Source organism: Poecilia mexicana, unplaced genomic scaffold (genome assembly GCF_051168715.1).
Source record: "Poecilia mexicana isolate PSO_F unplaced genomic scaffold, ASM5116871v1 scaffold_6, whole genome shotgun sequence".
NCBI lineage: Eukaryota > Metazoa > Chordata > Actinopteri > Cyprinodontiformes > Poeciliidae > Poecilia > Poecilia mexicana.
Window position 1 is genome coordinate 21,400,554 of NW_028263375.1, and position 16,653 is coordinate 21,417,206.

A 16,653-nucleotide genomic window follows, 5' to 3' on the forward strand; every position below is an offset into this window, starting at 1 on the left:
CCATTGGTAGAATTATTTCTATGTTAAATGAGCGAGTGATGGAAATGAACACACTTAACAAGCAAACACAAATTAACAGTTAACACAACTTTTGGTTTCTGGGGCAACAGGAAGATGCAACTATAAATATTTACAGTCTTTTTATGAAGGAAACAGATATTTGTAAGTTTATGTAAACAATGAATTCATTTTGACCTTTTTATGGTCTATCCTCAGACCAAATGCTTTCCAGCAGCCAGTAGGTAGGAAAACTCATTTAGCTTATCCTAAGATTAGCTCACAGCTGTTTCAGATGGAAAACATAAATTGTAAAAAGGCTCTGTCAGAAACTGCAGTTCATGTAATTCAAGCTTTTTACAATAACATAACAGGCCTGCTAACATTATTTGAGTCAACTGCAACTTAAGGAACATGTTAGATATCCCTTTCTGAAATCATTTTACACATGCACCAAACTTAAACATTTCATTTCCATCGTTGGATCAGCTGATTCCAGGTCGGTTAGAGCCAACTTCAGTAGTTGGCGCACTAAGTAAATGCCAGTGCCAAGAACCAGCCCAGAGAAGATAAACACTGTGAGGCATCGTACTGGTACTCTTAATTGTGGATTGCTAATTAACTGGGGCATTTCAGTTAGAGTAACCATAATAAATGCAAACAATATAATGTATTTTTTATGATTCTTATGACATTGGTTCTGGTTTTGTGTTAAATTTCTGGCTAGTGTTGTACTTTTAGTTTTAGAAATATTAACAGTTTTAATTTGGGTTTTTTATTACCCAAGTTCCTGTTTCATTTTGGTAATTTGTCTGCCCTTGTACAGGAACTATGTTTTCCAGTGTTCCTGGTTACACCTGTTGCTGAGGCCTGGCCTAAAAGGCAGGTTCTAGCACCTGTCTCTTAACCCATGCTCTGATTAGCCATCATTTCCTCATTTTGTGTATTACTTATTTTATTTATGGGCTTTCCCCCCTCCAAACCCTTCAGCACCTTGCTGTCCCTCAGCTGTTTTTAATTAAGTGATTAGACTCATCAGTTTTCCATTCTAGTGGTTAACCTCTTAGGTATTGAAGCCTCTCTATTTTACTCTTTCCATGATTCTGTTGTTTCTCCGGTGGTCCTTTTTCTTTCCACTGCTCATGCCACGTTCCCTCTTGCTTTCTGTCAGTGGCGGACCTAGACTTCCATGGTTGGGGGCACCGTGGGGGCTACAGCTAGCTCAGGAGGTCCAAAATAGAATACTATCAACTGGTTAAAGGTCTAATCAGCTCGGCACAAAGGGAGTGCTGAATGACAGCGGAAGGTGAACAACAACATATGGGATGAGATTGCAACAGCAACAAAAGTTTTGAAATGTTCAACTTTCTTGTGTTACATCACTAGTTACATCACCAGTGCCACATGTGCACGTCTACATGCGCAAGCTCAAAATTTAACGTGCAAAAATGACAATCCAGTTTTCCTGTTAAGCTAATACATAAACAGTTCTAAATACACACATGAAATTAGCCCCTAGTATTGATTTGTAGATGCAGTAAAGTACAGAAAATAAACTTGGTAAGAATAACCATCATAGAATATCATGAAATTATATTTGGGGATCATTTTTTCACTTATACCAGCTCCCCTAATGCAATAAGTGTGTGTCCATGCAATAGATGGACTGATGGTTTTCAATCAAGTAAATGATAACACCATAGCTGCACCTAGTCAAAGCATAGAGTCCAACCAAATGTAACCAAATATGAACAATTTATCCTTAATAACTTAGCAATACATTTCCCTAGTTCCTTTTTTTAAACAGGCAGAGATTAGGATGTATGCACTGTTGCTTCATTTTCAGCTTGAGTAATGTGATTTTTCAAAATTTCTGAAACCAACAGAAAATTGAATCCATGATATCTCAACACTAAGCTTTTAACGGACACAGCTTGGAGGGTCATTTATATTAGTGGGGGCAACGATCTAAATGAAGCAAATGCTTCCTGACTTCCTAAAAGTCTATATAAAATGATTAGAAATTCTATTACACACCTGAGTGTAATACAGAGGTTTTTTTAAGAACCTTTATAGTCCATTAGAGGAAATTACTTGCACAGTCTGAAATCTTTGCAATTTACATATTTAATACACCCTTTTGACCCATGCTGTCTGCATCAGAACTTTATCACCCTCATGAAAGGCTAATTTGAGCAGGCAAATTTATTTGTCATAAGAAGGCCTGCAGGACTTTCCTGTAAAAAGAACTGAAATTAAGCATATCAGATTTTGAAGAGGTAATAATTTTCTCTGAATTCTTTGCTTTAAAATATCCCTCAGAATAAATTCTATTTCTAACAGGAATTACTGAAAACGATACATTTCATGTGTCTTTTACAATACTTTTCATTTGATCAGATTAAAGGATTTGCTTTTGATTTTCCTCCTACAAAGTTGTGTGTTTGCGTGGGAAAGTTGCTGGCAGGCCTTGAAACACATTTGTTTTTATTGCAAAAGGTCAAAGAGGTTTTTTTTTTCAGGCTCCATATCTTGGTCCAGACCATATTGTGGACATCGGATATTAGCCACCCAGAGGACAAACCAGAGACTCTCCAGATGGGATCCATCTGCAGTGTCTCTGGGGGCGTTCAGGCTGATGTTGTTTAGTTTAAGCATTTCCAAATTAAAAAACTGCTTTCCTTTTGGGAGCTCTTAATATAGAGGAGAATCCACACTTGTTTCACATGTGAACATAAAGCCAGAGATGCAAATGGAAGTCAAGTTTAGTTCATACTCATTTCACTGATGTATTTACAAAAAATGTGTTGCAAAAAAAAAAAAATAAATAAAAATCTTGAGTAAAAAAAACAAAACATAATGGACTAAAATTGAATCGAATTAAAACTTTTTCAAATCAGAAATTGTTGCATTTCTAACATCATACTCCCAGCTGAAATGGTACTTTGAAAATTAGGTGAATTTTTCATCAGCTGACATAAGAGACATTTAGCAGAGTTGAGAAATACCAAAAGCTCAAATCCAAGCCTCTTTTTCTCTCTATGAAATTTACTTTTTGTTTTTTTGTTGGTTCTCTTCAGGTACTCTCACTTTCTCCTGCAGTCCAAACCACAGAAATGTTTGGTTAATTTGTTTACCTAACGTTCGGGCACCTGCAGATCTCATTATGGTTGAGCTTGGGAAATTTTCACCTGTGCTGTAACATTGATTACTGCGACTACTTTACCTGAAGACCCAGTGAGGCCTTTGGGTGTTTTCAACCTGACTATAAATCACTTTCCTTGCACATTGCAACATTTACTCATGCACACAATATACCACTGACTTTCACATCTCAGTGAGGAATTTTGATTTATATGACAGTTTGAACTAAATCTGTAGATTTTTTTAGCGGTGTTTATGTATGGTGAATCCTTTTTAGAGGAAAAAAAAAACGTAATTATTAGGGGGTAACACATAAAATACCCTTAAGTCTGAGTGTGTATTTGCATGGGTGATTGCGATGTGTGTTACTGTGTTGCCTTGAGATGGTCTGGAGCCCTGTCCAGGGTACATCCCCTTTCACTCAGTGACTGCTGGAGATTGGCACCCCACCGTTGCAACCCTGACAAGATGAGACAGGTCATGAGTCTGTCACAGGGCAACACAACCAGCAACACACACACTCGCACACACGCACATTCATGTTTTCATCACTTGTGGGGACTTCACATTGACTTCCATTAATTTCTACAGCCTAACCCTTACCCATAATCCTAACTCTAATCGTATCCATCACAGGCCTAACCACTAACCCAAAACCAACAATTTCCCCCATGGGGACCAAGGAAATGTCCCCACAAGGAGCAACGGTCCCCATAACCCCACATTGTAGACAGAAATAGGTTCCCATAAGGATATAAAAACCTGATACACCCACACACACATGCCCACACACCTAAGAGGGATTAAATGTGGATGTTTTTGAACTTTGTTTGAACTGTGAGAGTACCCAAAGACAACTACTGGTACAAGGGGAATATACATTATACTGCTCTGGCTGACATTCAAACCCTGATTTTTTTTTCTTTTTCTGCAGGGTAGCAAAAATGGGTTGTATCTGAGTATAAAACAGATTAATTAGAACCTTGTTAATTTGTTGAAACAAATGCACTGAGTAAAGTAATCTGAAAGACAATAATGACCAAAAAGAATTTGACAAATTTAGTTGTCTAAGGATATCTTAAAAACTGTTTGGAAGTTAACAAATTAACTCATTCTGAAATTTTTATCTAAACAAATGAAATTTGTGCAAATTGAATTGAACTTCAAAATTGTTAATTCTTGTATTTCTCATCTGTGGATAATAAAGGCTATTTATATTTCTAAATTGTTACTTTTACTTCCTAATATCACAATATGGTTAGGTACAAAATGTTGCATGTTGTAATTCCTTAAATTTCTTTTGGAATATGAAATAGCCAGCTCTTATGTGTTTAAAATAATGAATACAATAAAAATAAATAAATAAAATCTGGTCAGTCAAATAATTCATCAGGTTGAAACTAAAAGACAATCAGAAAAAGTCATGTTAGTCAGGAAAACACGATCAGGGGATGGGATAGTTAAAATTATCAGCATGCAAAAAATGTTCACAATGAAAAGCCGAGATTAATTTTAATCACAAATAGATAATGTTTACAACATATGCTTTTGCCACACAGTAGATGGAAATGTTTAGATTCTTGGATACATTTCTTGTTTATCAAATATTGTTTTTGCACCGTGATGTCACGTCACAAACGGCTAATACAATAAACTAATGCAAGTGACCGGAAAGCGTGGGGCTACTTCACACCGAGACGTTTCTGCATCCGTGCACATTCAGACCGAAAGTTAACTGCTTGTGTGAGTAAAGTGCGAGGGGAGGAAGTGTTTGGGAGTCAGTCTGAACTTTTCCTCGTCTCGCATCAGGGAGATAATCGCCTGTATCGGCGCACCGTTGTTCGCAGAGCCCTCCTATCTCCTCTCTACCCCTCCAGCACATCACACTGACTGATCCAGAATCAGCAGCTGCTGCTCCTCTCCCCTCTCTTCTTATAAGCGGCGCTACACCGCGCAGAGCTCCAGCCGCGCTCTCTCCACTTCGGGATGGACTTGTCTTGGTCTCCTTCTGCGCATCGCTGTCTCCGTCTGTAGTTCGGTGGGAGTTCTCGGCAGGAGGGAGCAAGCGCGGGTCTTTGCTCTGCTTAATTTTATTTTATTTTTTAACTGAACAGCCACTGCACAATCATTTCCGAGCGGCAGTTCAGAAATGGGAATGTATTTGCATCTGCTGCTCTTGCAGGGTTATTTTGTCTCGAATTTTTTATGCAATGCCGTCGCTTTCGTGGAGGAGCCCGCCGGAGGGAGGTCGGACGGGTACTGCGGGCGGATCCTCCGGGCGCAGACGCAGGGGACCCGGCGGGAAGGGCACCACGAGTTCAGGATCAGGGTGGAGGGGGACCCGGAGACCTACCTGCCGGACAGCACATACAGAGGTACATCTCCACTTTTCTTCCCAGAATCTGACGTGTGCAGTCAGTGCGCGAATCTGCATCCAATTAAACAACTGGATGTTTACCAAACTGAAAACAGAACACTTTTTCAACATGTTTATTTTATTTTTTTAAATTTTTTATTTATGTTGTCTTTTACGATGTTAAGTGGAAACTGCAGCCGCGGGAGATCCAATTTCCAAAGCAAGTCTTCCTCATCCTCCTGCTGGGAGATACCGTTTGATAAGGCTGTTTAATGTTAAATTGCGTTGGCTATATTCACTTCCTCTTCTCTTCCAGAAAGTGGAATCTCTCGAATAACAACATGCAGATACAGGCTTAGAGACACACACGGACAGATCTGGATCCAATTAAGTTGACAAAACAAATTTTAAGTTCCCATCCGGCCGGCCAGATGTGTTTGTCCACGGTGGAAAAGGGGCGACTTTCTCACAGTGATTTCAGATGAGCTCAGAAGGAACGCCTTAAAAGTTTTTCAACCATTTAGACAAAAACTCACAAAAGACAGCGTAAGTAGGCTTACTCAAACCATTTAAGCTGGGATGAGATTGTTTTTTGCTTTCCAGCAAACTGAAAAGGTATATAATAAATGTAAAGAGATGTGGGAAATTGTAAAAAAGGGGTCTTGAAGCTGAAACTGAATTGCTTACCCATCTTATATATGGCATCATTATCCTTGTTGCTGCACAAAGTCCTGCAGGTGATTGAGCATGTGAAGCAGAATGAAAATGAAAGTTAAAAAAAAAAAGATTAAAATCAAAAATGTTTGTATTTATCCCTCTTAGTCAATACAGTACAATCGCCTTTTGCTGTAGTTCCATATTTAGGAGTCGTCTCACTCAGCGTGTGGTTTATGGTTTAATATCTCAAATTAAAGACATTTTTCTTTGAAAATGGCTAAAGCCAATTTAGATTGGATGAAGAGCCTCTCTGATTTTCAAATATTTATCTTAACTGTATTTACATTTGGACTCAAGTAGATATGCCTAAAAACAAACCATTCAATTGTAGCTGTATGTTTAAGACATGTTGTGCTGCCCGAGTCTGGAGTCTTTTGCTGTATCTTCCAGGACTGGTTTGTATTTACCTTCACAACACCACCTTGTTTTTATTATTTTATTTTATTTTTTTTTACCAAAATCATTATGCTCAGGCTGTTTTGTGCATGGCTGACTGGAAATGGGACTCATAATGGTTTTGTTTTAAATAAAAGGGTTATTTCCCAGTGTTTCCCAGTGGCATGTACTCTCACTCATGCCACTCCTCCAGAGGGAGTGCAGACATAGACCATTTCCCTGATTAACACTTTTTGCTTGGCCTGTCACTTCTGGTTGTGCTACTGATTTTGCATACTTGGATAATGGACTGAACAGTGCTGTCTGTGTGAGATGTCCAAAGCTTAGATACCCCTGACCATTGTGGTGTTTCTTGGTCTTCAAGATGCATTTTGTTCACCAGTACTCTCTAACAGCTGGATTTATGCTGAGATTTCACATAGATGGAGTCTAATTGGATGAGATCTGATGGCAGATTTTATGTAGTGGCATCAGAATAAATGCAGCTGATTACAAATGCATGCTAAAATGACCAGATTTCAGTAGACGTTTCTTCGTGTGATGTAAAGTCACAATGAAATATGTTGAAGCTTGTGGTGTAAGGTGACAAAATATAAGAAAACAAGCAAAACAAAACAAAATTAGGACTCATCCTTTGTGTTAGACTTATTTTATGCTGCTTTCACATGGTGTATATGTTTGATGCAAAACCCTAAGAAAACAAAAACATCTGACCTTACAGTGAAAACTGACCCAAATAATTATTACACTTTTTGTTTTTTTGTTTTTCGAGGAAGATTAACTTGGAGGAGCTTATTAAAACAAAAAAAACCCCCTCAAAGTCTACAGAAAATCTTTACATTATGTCATTAAATGTTAAACAGATTTTAACTTTGCTGTTCAAAGTAAATTATTTCCATGCAAGACAGATGTAACGGGTTGAATATGGAATCGTTTCTCGCCGTCTGACGCTTTTGTGTTTATGATTTTTCTTTCTTTTCATAGAAGTTTTTTTTTTTTAATGTTGCTTCAGTAATGAATAGCTGCATACAAAAGATAATTTGCTACAACAGTAAAACAATTCCAGGTTTCTTCCTGGGCTCTGCAGCACAGCGCACAAAGCAGCTCCAAGTTGGAGTGGAGGTGAACAGTCGGGGAGAGAGAGTGGAGCTGTTTTCAGAGACTAGAAACAGATTAGCCCAAAGAGAAATACCTTAAACAGAGAAGGAAATAATCCTCAAACCGTAGTGCAAACAATGTCCGAGGCGAGCGCAACAGAACTGACTGACAGCTGTCATTTGTCTCAGCCCATTCACAGCAGTTACGAGTTTGTCTCTTTTTGAATGCAACTCCACTGCCCTCGTTTTGTTTGTTTTTTGTTGTTTTTATTGCATAAGCCGTAGGCTTCAAAGTCGCTGTTTGGATCAGCGTTTAACCAAGCCTTTCGCTTGTGTCTTTGAGGCTAAGTGTTGTTGAATTTGCATTTCCCCATTCTTGCAGCAGCGCTTCTTTGGACTATCTTGTGGTTTTGCCTGTAACAAAAGAAGCTGGTTGCTTGATTGTGTCTTTGGAACTTTTGTAGTTGAAAACACAGTCCATAAATGCAATAAAGTGTCGTGGCATTTTATTAAAATTTTAAGACATACTTGTAATAATGTAATACTTCACTAAAATAGTAAAATTAGTTTAAGATTTTTTTTAGTCTGATTTTGATTGTTGGGATTTTGAAATTTTAGACTGTTTTAAGACCCCGTGAAAATTTTGAACATTAAAGTTTAAGGCTTTTTATTTTAACATGTAGTCATATTTAATAAACTAGAGAATTATTGCAAAATTAATCAGTTTTAGTAACTCAGTTCACTAAGTGAAATACATATCGACTAATTACACACACACTGATCTTTTCAAGCCTTTATTTCTGTTAATTATGATGATTTTCTTAATGAAAACACAACAATTACGATTAAAACATTGCATTAGATTAAAAATAAAAGAATTAATACAGAAATGTGGAGTAAATAAAACCTTCTTAAAGATTATTTTCAAAAGGTACTTTTCTGACAAACAAGCTTTATCAGAACACATAACCTGATTTTGTAGATATGACTACACTTAAACGTACTTGCAGTTATATTGCTCATGAGAACTCTTAGCATCTGTTACTTTTGGATTAACTATGCATCATAAACAATATTTTTTCTTTGTGGTTTTGCTTTGTTGAAAATCTAAATGCATTTTAAACATATAAAAGTAGATTTTATTTTATTGTCATGCTGGAAAGCTGTAAACTGTTGCACATATTATGTCCTGTATGTTTATGTAGTAGAAATCAACAAGAACTGATGCTGCTCCGGGTTCTTCGAGGAGTATCCCGTTTCTCAGTTAATCGTTTTAAGTAATACCTGATTAATTAACTAGAGCTATGGATGAGGGGAAAGCTAGGAAGTGTGCGATTCAGCTGTATCTTCCTTTATTAACTCCTGTGTGAGATGCTAAGCTGCTGTTTGCAACCTTCACTCTTCCACATCATGCACACTGTTACGATAAACCCTCTGTCGCGATTATCTGCAGTGACCCTGGGTGTCGCAGACAAACCATGAAAATCCAAAGCCAGTTTAATACCCTGATTCTCTGTGGCGCTGATATATACTTACTCACATTCTTGTTTTCCCTCGTAGTGGTGCTTCTAGCCAGCAGCCCTGCTTATTTCAGAGGCTTTACTCTCATCGCGCTGAAGGAGGGCAGAGAGGGCACCACAGACGAAGACTTCGCCGGCCAATTCCAGGTAAGCCTGACAAGGTGGGGAGAAGAGTCTCCGCATATAGAATGTGTTCTGTGTTCTATGGGAACATTCGCAGCAAAGGAGCTCATTTGCAAGCTTTAGTGCACCTTGCAGTCGACGAGGTGGCGCCCTGCTGTTCTCTGATGTGGAGGTTAAAGGAGGTGTTTCTGACAGATACACCTTCTTTAAGGTGTCGAGATGGAAAAGAATAGAGGATCTCTTCCTGTCTTTGGTGCCACCCTTCCAAGGTGTAGCAAACATGGCACCCAGTTCCTGCTAAGTACCAGATATTTCCTCCAAAGGAAGAATAAGGTGACAAAAGGATTAAGGAGGGAAAAAATGCATGTGGGAACAGAGAGGAGATATAAACAGTGAGAAAGAGATGTGAAATGTTTGTTTCAGTAGTAACACAGCTCCCACTGAGCAGCAGAGAGCTCCCAAGGAGTGAGCCAGACTTTCTCAATTACCTTCCTCTCAGTGTAAACAGGAACAAACATCTGTGTTTCCACACTGATTCCTACCAGAGTTACAGCAAACAGCAAGAAATGGCTTTCCCGTTAGTAGCAGTTCAAAAATAGCTGTTTCCAAACTTTTTAGCTTGAAGGATTCTGACTCACGAAATGAGAGTGGAAGATGTTTGGTTCTGATTATTGGTTGAATGCTGAGTCAATTAAGCCAGCATGACGGGAACACATCAACAGACAATATGTTGCTTTTGTAATCTTTTTAAATATTTGTAGAATAAATATGTTGTACTGCTACCAAAACATTGCCAAGATTAATTTCTGCAAAAGACCTCACCACCCCAAATGTGTTGATACTCGACCTTATTGCAGCCCTAATCACAACCGCAGGATCTACTCGTTCAGAGAAAGGACTGAATCTCCTGACTCTTCTAAGGGATCTTACATCTAAGGGAGGGAAAAGTGAATCCTTCATTCATCTAGCTAACTGTGCACAACAACTGGTGTGGGTAGCTTAGCCAGTGCTCTATGTGCAGCCATCTTTATAAGTCCTGAATACTAATCCAGTCGTACTCAGGACAATGCAGAATGGATCTATACAGATGAAGACAAGAGTTATTTACTTAAAGGTGCAGTTCCCTTTGAGGTTGATGGGATTAAAGTATATATAGAGACATCAAAATAAAGTTTTTTTGTTTGAATACCATCCATTGATGTTTCAAAATCAATTAGATTTTTTTAAATGTCTTTATTTGATGAAAATGTTACAATATCAGCATATCGAAAATACAAATTCAGACTGCTTAAGATGTGAAAGCAGTTAAGCAGTCTTAAGAATAACTGGCCAACCAGTTATTCTGTCGAGCCATAAAATTCGTAACTTAAAAAGTGACTTTGACTGATTCCACCCTATGTTTATTCTTAGTATATGAGTAAATATAGGATTATGTGAAATTATTAGACATTTTTATACCACTGGAAATGAACCCTCAATTTACAGACTGAGAAGGGAGGATTTGTGTCTAGATGAGGAGGAGTTCTTGATTGCGCTTTTCCCGCCTGGTAAACATGATGCATTTCTTTAAAACTCCAGGCCTCTATGGATCCTGGTTAACAAGACAACTGCAGTCAAGTTAATAAGTTGCAGATAGTTTCAAATTCCTACAGGGGCTTCATAGGCTCTGGGATCCTTTTAGAAAAACACATTTCCTTGTTCTCTGTGTTGGTGTAATTTTTACATTATGGTGGGAATTCTTATTTAAACCCTCAGCATCCGGATACTTGACAACATGTGTGAGTTCTGCTTGTGTTAGCATTTATTCAGTCCATTAATGTGTTGTTTATCTGACTGTTGCTGTGTTTTGAAAAATAAAGTCACGATTGGATTGAAGTAAACAACTGAAACATTTGTGCACAAAGAGCTGTGGGTGAAATGAGTAGTGCAGTGCCTAGTGTGAACTTGAGATCATGAGACATGCATAATGGATCTCTGTATAAATCCCTGCACCTGAACACTGACACCAACAGCATCTTCTAATGTGTACAGGTGAGTCATCACCTCTGTAGGACAGTTTCAGCAAAAAAAAAAAGACAAACACTTTCATCTTTTACTGCAGAACTGCATTCCCTTAGCTTTTCACTTTTTCATGTAGCAAAGTTGTACTCTTACATGTCCAGGATGGAAACTTGGATATCTCTCTCCCCGTTTAACACTTTTCAGTTTGTTTGCTGAATCTAGGGTCTTTCTGGGATATATATAGTTCCCCTGGTGAGTTCTGGGCGCACCCCAAGATCTCTTCCCAAATGTGCCTGGAAAAACTTGAGGTGCTCCTTGTGAAATCCTGATCAGATGCCCAAATCACCTCAACTGACTTCTTTCAATGTGGAGGAGCAGCAGCTCTCCTTTCAGCTTTGAAGGATAGCAGAGGCCATCAAATCATCTTTGTGACAGAGCTACAATAATACACAAAGCATCACATTTCAGCTGCTGGCATCTGAGACCTTCTGCGTTTGGTCATGATCCATTAATCATGACCACAGCTGAGGTCTGGAACCTGGAGGGACCTGTAAATCAAGAGCTTCACATAATGGCTGAGCTTTTTTTTAACCTTGGCAGTTTGGAGTAGAAACTGCTTTACTGCAGACAAGACCCCAATATGTCCACCCATCTCCCACTCTGTCTTACCATCACTACTGATGAAGACACTAACATATTTGAACTTCTTTGCTTGAGGCACAGACTGACCTCTGACCTGGAGGGAGCAGTTTCAGATAAAATCAATCACCACATCTTTTATCACAAAAACTTTTTCAAGACTCCTGTCATGCCATCTATAGTCATGAACTCTCTGTCATACTTTCCCTCTCCTTTTCAATCATTGTTTTGCTCCAATCTGTGCAATACATGTTTATACATATTCTCAGTTGCACCAAACAATGGGAATGCTTGAGTTCAGCTAAAAATATTTCATCTGGAGATCTGTCCATGGTCTTGTTCCATGGTTTTCTTTTATGACCTTTGGGTGTACATGTGAACATGCATTCCTCCCCTGAGACTCGGGTTATCTTCCCCTGACCTGCTCTCCATGAGTCAGCCCAGATAAAAAAAAAAAAAATGTTGCGCTATCTAAACTCTGGATGGCTCTTCTTGTCCACATTGGGATTACAATTATACTTTATATTCAATTAAAGCACTAGACATTCAATCTAGAATATTAGCCTTTGTGAAGCTTTGTGTTTTCTATTTCTAACCAACCTAATGGATTTTTTTAGTGAGGAAAATTTATTTAGTGAGGAACCATACACAGAGAGGGATATTTCTTATTAATCCAGAGTCCTGCATCCTTATTGTCTCTTCTCCTCTCTTCACCTTCTTTTCTGGAGAATTTAGGCTTGTGGACTGAGATGACAATGGAAACAGGCTGATGTTGTGTCTGCAGACTGCTTCTTTGTGGACGTGACCACAAGCTTTAAAAACATATTTACTTGAAAATATGACCCACTGACGACTCATCCATTCATTCATCCATTGTCTTTAGCTTATGTGTGGTCAGAATATGGGTGCAATAATAATACTTTCAATCTTATTTATGGGAAATATGATCTGGGTCTGCCAATGCGACTAACACGTGTCCTTGGATGGGTCATAGGAGGCATCCTGATCAGTTGCTCGTAGGATGTCATTCAATGATTACCCACTGAATTAAAGATCAATTTATTTAAAATCTTGTGACAGTGTCAATGTCGACTTTATTTCATATCACTTTGCACAGCAAAAACAATAAAAGTAGTATGAGTAGTGAAAGAGCAGAAAAGACCTAAGACAAATAAAGAAAGAATTAGTAAAAGGTTAAAATATCAAGATTTGGACACATCTTCACCAGGGATGCCACCAGGATGTATTTGTTTCAAGATGATTTTAAATGTTGGAAAATATGGACAGGCTGTTCTTTTTCTGTTTGTGCCCTCAGGGAGAGGAAAGTTTCAAGATACTTATGTTTTTTTGCTTGAACTTGCCTACCCTTACAATTTTCACAAACTAGTTTGTTGTGTGAAAATTGAGACAAGAGAAAAACATGTCGAGCTTCAGCTCGAGGACGAGATTGCTCTAGGACCTCTGTGAAGTTGTTGAAAAATCCAGGCCACGGGAAGGTCAAAAGGACGGAGAAGGTTAGTGCAAATATCTAGCTTTTTGGGGTTCAAGTAGTTCAAAACTCAACATCTCAGTGAAACAACAAACAGCTTGCAGTCTAAGTCGAAGTCCCTGCAGAGTTTGCAGGGAGAAGGCAGCGAGCTGAGACTGGAACCATGTGGGCAGAGCATGAACAGAATTGATGTTGACAATCTGGCTTTGCAATCTGTCTGATACATATTCAGACTTTTTGTGGTCTTTAAACGACAGGCGTAATTTACCCGTTTACACTCAGGAAACAAAATACTTTTGGCAAACACTGTCAAATGTTAAAAAATTGTTTTCCTTTTCATATTTTTTGAAACACAGCTATGAAAAAAGAAAAGCATCTGGTTCCATTGTAGAAGCATTACTGTGAAATAAAAGCAGAAATTAGCTTTAGAATCACTTTATCAAATATGATGTTGTTCTTATTGCATTCATGCAGAGATAATACAAAAATAAAGCATGATGGTGATTATGTAAGTTCATATAATTTATTCAGAGTATATCTTTCAAAGGTTAGCTGTGACTCTACATCTGCAGTGACATGACTGCTCTTATTCACTGGAAGGGAAGACGGTTGAAGGAAGTCGAGGTTCCCTGCATGGCTTTTCTGTCTCCTCACGCTGTGGTTGTTTCTGGCAGCCGTCCTGGAATGTGCCCGCACGCTGCTTCTCTAAAACACCACAACTAGGAGCTGTTATTCATTGACAGCTCTTCAAACAGTAAGATTCACTTTTAATGCATTACTGCCGCTGAAAGACTTTCATTTGAATTTGTCAAACATTTGAAAGAAAAAAGCCTGAAAGTCTGTCTGAACGTCTCATTGAACTGGCCCATTCTCTGCTTTTGAGATGTGTGTCTTTGTGCTTAAATGTGCTTTGACAGGACATACATGTCTGGTTCTGCTTGTGTATGTTTTTCCCAGCCCTCTGTGTGTTACTGTGGGACATGGGTCATATTTATCTAGGTCAGCAGTGTGTTATTGCTCTGGGAAACAAATGGAGGTTGTTTGAATAGGGGAAGCAATAAGAAGAGGTTAGATTATCTTTTATAAACGGTCTGGAGTTTTTTCGGGGTACAAACACTTAATCAGTTTAACCCAAGCCATAGACGTAGAGGGAATACAGACAATCTCAAAGGCAAGTAAAACGCAACAGCTGAAATAAAGCAGGAACAAGGCTTGACAGTGACCTGATATATAACACAAACTCCAAGATAATCCTTAAATAATTGTTTCTGTAGTTTGCAAAGCTCTAACTGAATATCTCTCGGTCCCTGTTTTCCTTTTAACATTACCTTATGAGGAAAACCCACAGGCTTGTTGATTTTATTGAAATGAAATGCGTCCTTGAGATGGCGAGTTCCTGTGTGCCACTGTTTGTCCTTCCAGCAGTGGAAGGTAAGGCCCAGGCGAGTCTACTGAGAAACGCAAAGGAGGCATGACATAATTATATAGGCAACATCAAATGAGATCGAAAGAGGAAGGGTTGATTACCACTACTTTGATGGACAATCAGGCACTGAGGACTGTCCTTTAGCACCTCTTATGCAGCCAGACTGATAAGCCTAATGGGGACCATGTGAATTGGCCGTATGTGCTGTCATGCCCTCACAGAGTGGAATCAGCAGCACAGGAAGAACGAGAAGAGGAATGCAACAACCCAAAATCAGCTTTATTATCTGATAGTTTCCTCTTCTACACAGGGAAGAATTTCATTTTTAGAAACGGCTGAGGAGCCAGAACTGAAAATCTGAAAGAGCAAAACGTCTGCAAGTAACCTGTCTACCTGCACTTTGGAGGTGTGTGTGTGCTTCCTCACCACTGGTATCTTGGTGTGGGTGTGATTAGCGTGTAGACATTGCGTGAGTCCAGCATGTCCAGTTTTTCTTCAAATTCTTTAATGATAAGGTTGGTCTGTCTAAGCCACACTGCATGGGTTAGACGATCAGTGCTGCTACTATGCTTTTTCGTGCAGCACCAAGGACTCGGATACACTCCCATCTATGATCGTGTGTATTAGTGTAGGACCCAAATGCAGGCAGAAGGTGGTGGCAGGAGGTGGAGGATTGAGAGGCATTAAAGAGTCTAAACACACAGAGGGATTTGATTAGGGTTATGCTAGAGGAACAAGAATTATTAACAATATTGTTTTCTGTACAGCAGAAGAATCCTAAATAGAATAGGTAGAGAAACTGAAGAAGAAGAAGAAGACTGGCTTCAGATACATAGAATAAACACAGATGTGGACAAGCAGAAACATGGGGCAGTAGCAGCTTGCCAATGAAATCATGGGGTGAATTACTCAACATAAAAAAAACAAGCAACACACTTTAAAGTGCTGACTAAACAAAAAAACTGAATGTCCAACACGTCACGACACCACCATGATGACAAACCACAATGGAATTTTTGTGGATGCTCAATAATATGCAATAAAAAGCCAGTTGCATTCCTGGTGAACCACAGCACGCCTCTCCAAGTTGCTGCAGAGACCGTCCGTGTTCGGACAGATTTTTAATGCTGTCACACAGTCATAGTCTCATGTGAAGTGATCCTAAGGCATTTTAGAAACAATGTTTAAAACACTACTTCTCTGCAAAACTATCACATTTGAGTAACTGGTCTACTGATCCCTTTTGTCACACTTTTTGCTTTGTGACTTTGACTTCTTTAACCATCCAGCTGCTCCTGCCAATTCAATAGAAATATAAGACATAAATAAAAATGTAAAGCTAAACTATATATTTCTCTTTTTGTTTTAACTAATGGTAACATTGTAATGAAGCTTACATACAGAGTTCACTTTGAGCTCATCTTTTAATATTTGACCACTTTTAAGCAAGTTTAAAGGATACAGAAAATTCTGACCAATCAGTCACAAAATTCATTTTGCCAGCCTGTCAGTACGTCAGTCGCATGCTTTTGGAAGATCTGGGTTTTGCAAAGATATTGACGAGAGAGAAATAAAAATAAGTACATTTCTACGTCTGCTTTTCATTCCAGATTACTATACTGATAGAATTATATAATGCATGTCTACCTTTAGGCTAATGAAGGAAGAAATAGCTTGAAGAAAACCTACGATGGAAGTAAATTCACTTGACATAGCTTGTTCTTGCCTGCTATGAACTTTGTGACTGA

At 38.7% G+C, this 16,653-nt stretch overlaps 1 protein-coding gene across 1 annotated transcript in view; it reads left to right on the top strand.

Moving 5' to 3' along the window:
* Positions 1 to 4,821: 4,821 nt before the first annotated feature.
* The window catches only part of spon1b (spondin 1b), an 87,004-nt gene continuing 75,172 nt past the window's right edge, over positions 4,822 to 16,653 (top strand). Inside the window, exons 1-2 of the mRNA XM_015009107.2 lie at positions 4,822 to 5,516; positions 9,268 to 9,374. Of these exons, the coding sequence (XP_014864593.2) occupies positions 5,291 to 5,516; positions 9,268 to 9,374 (333 nt within the window). The 5' untranslated portion in view covers positions 4,822 to 5,290. The remainder of the gene's footprint in view (positions 5,517 to 9,267; positions 9,375 to 16,653) is intronic.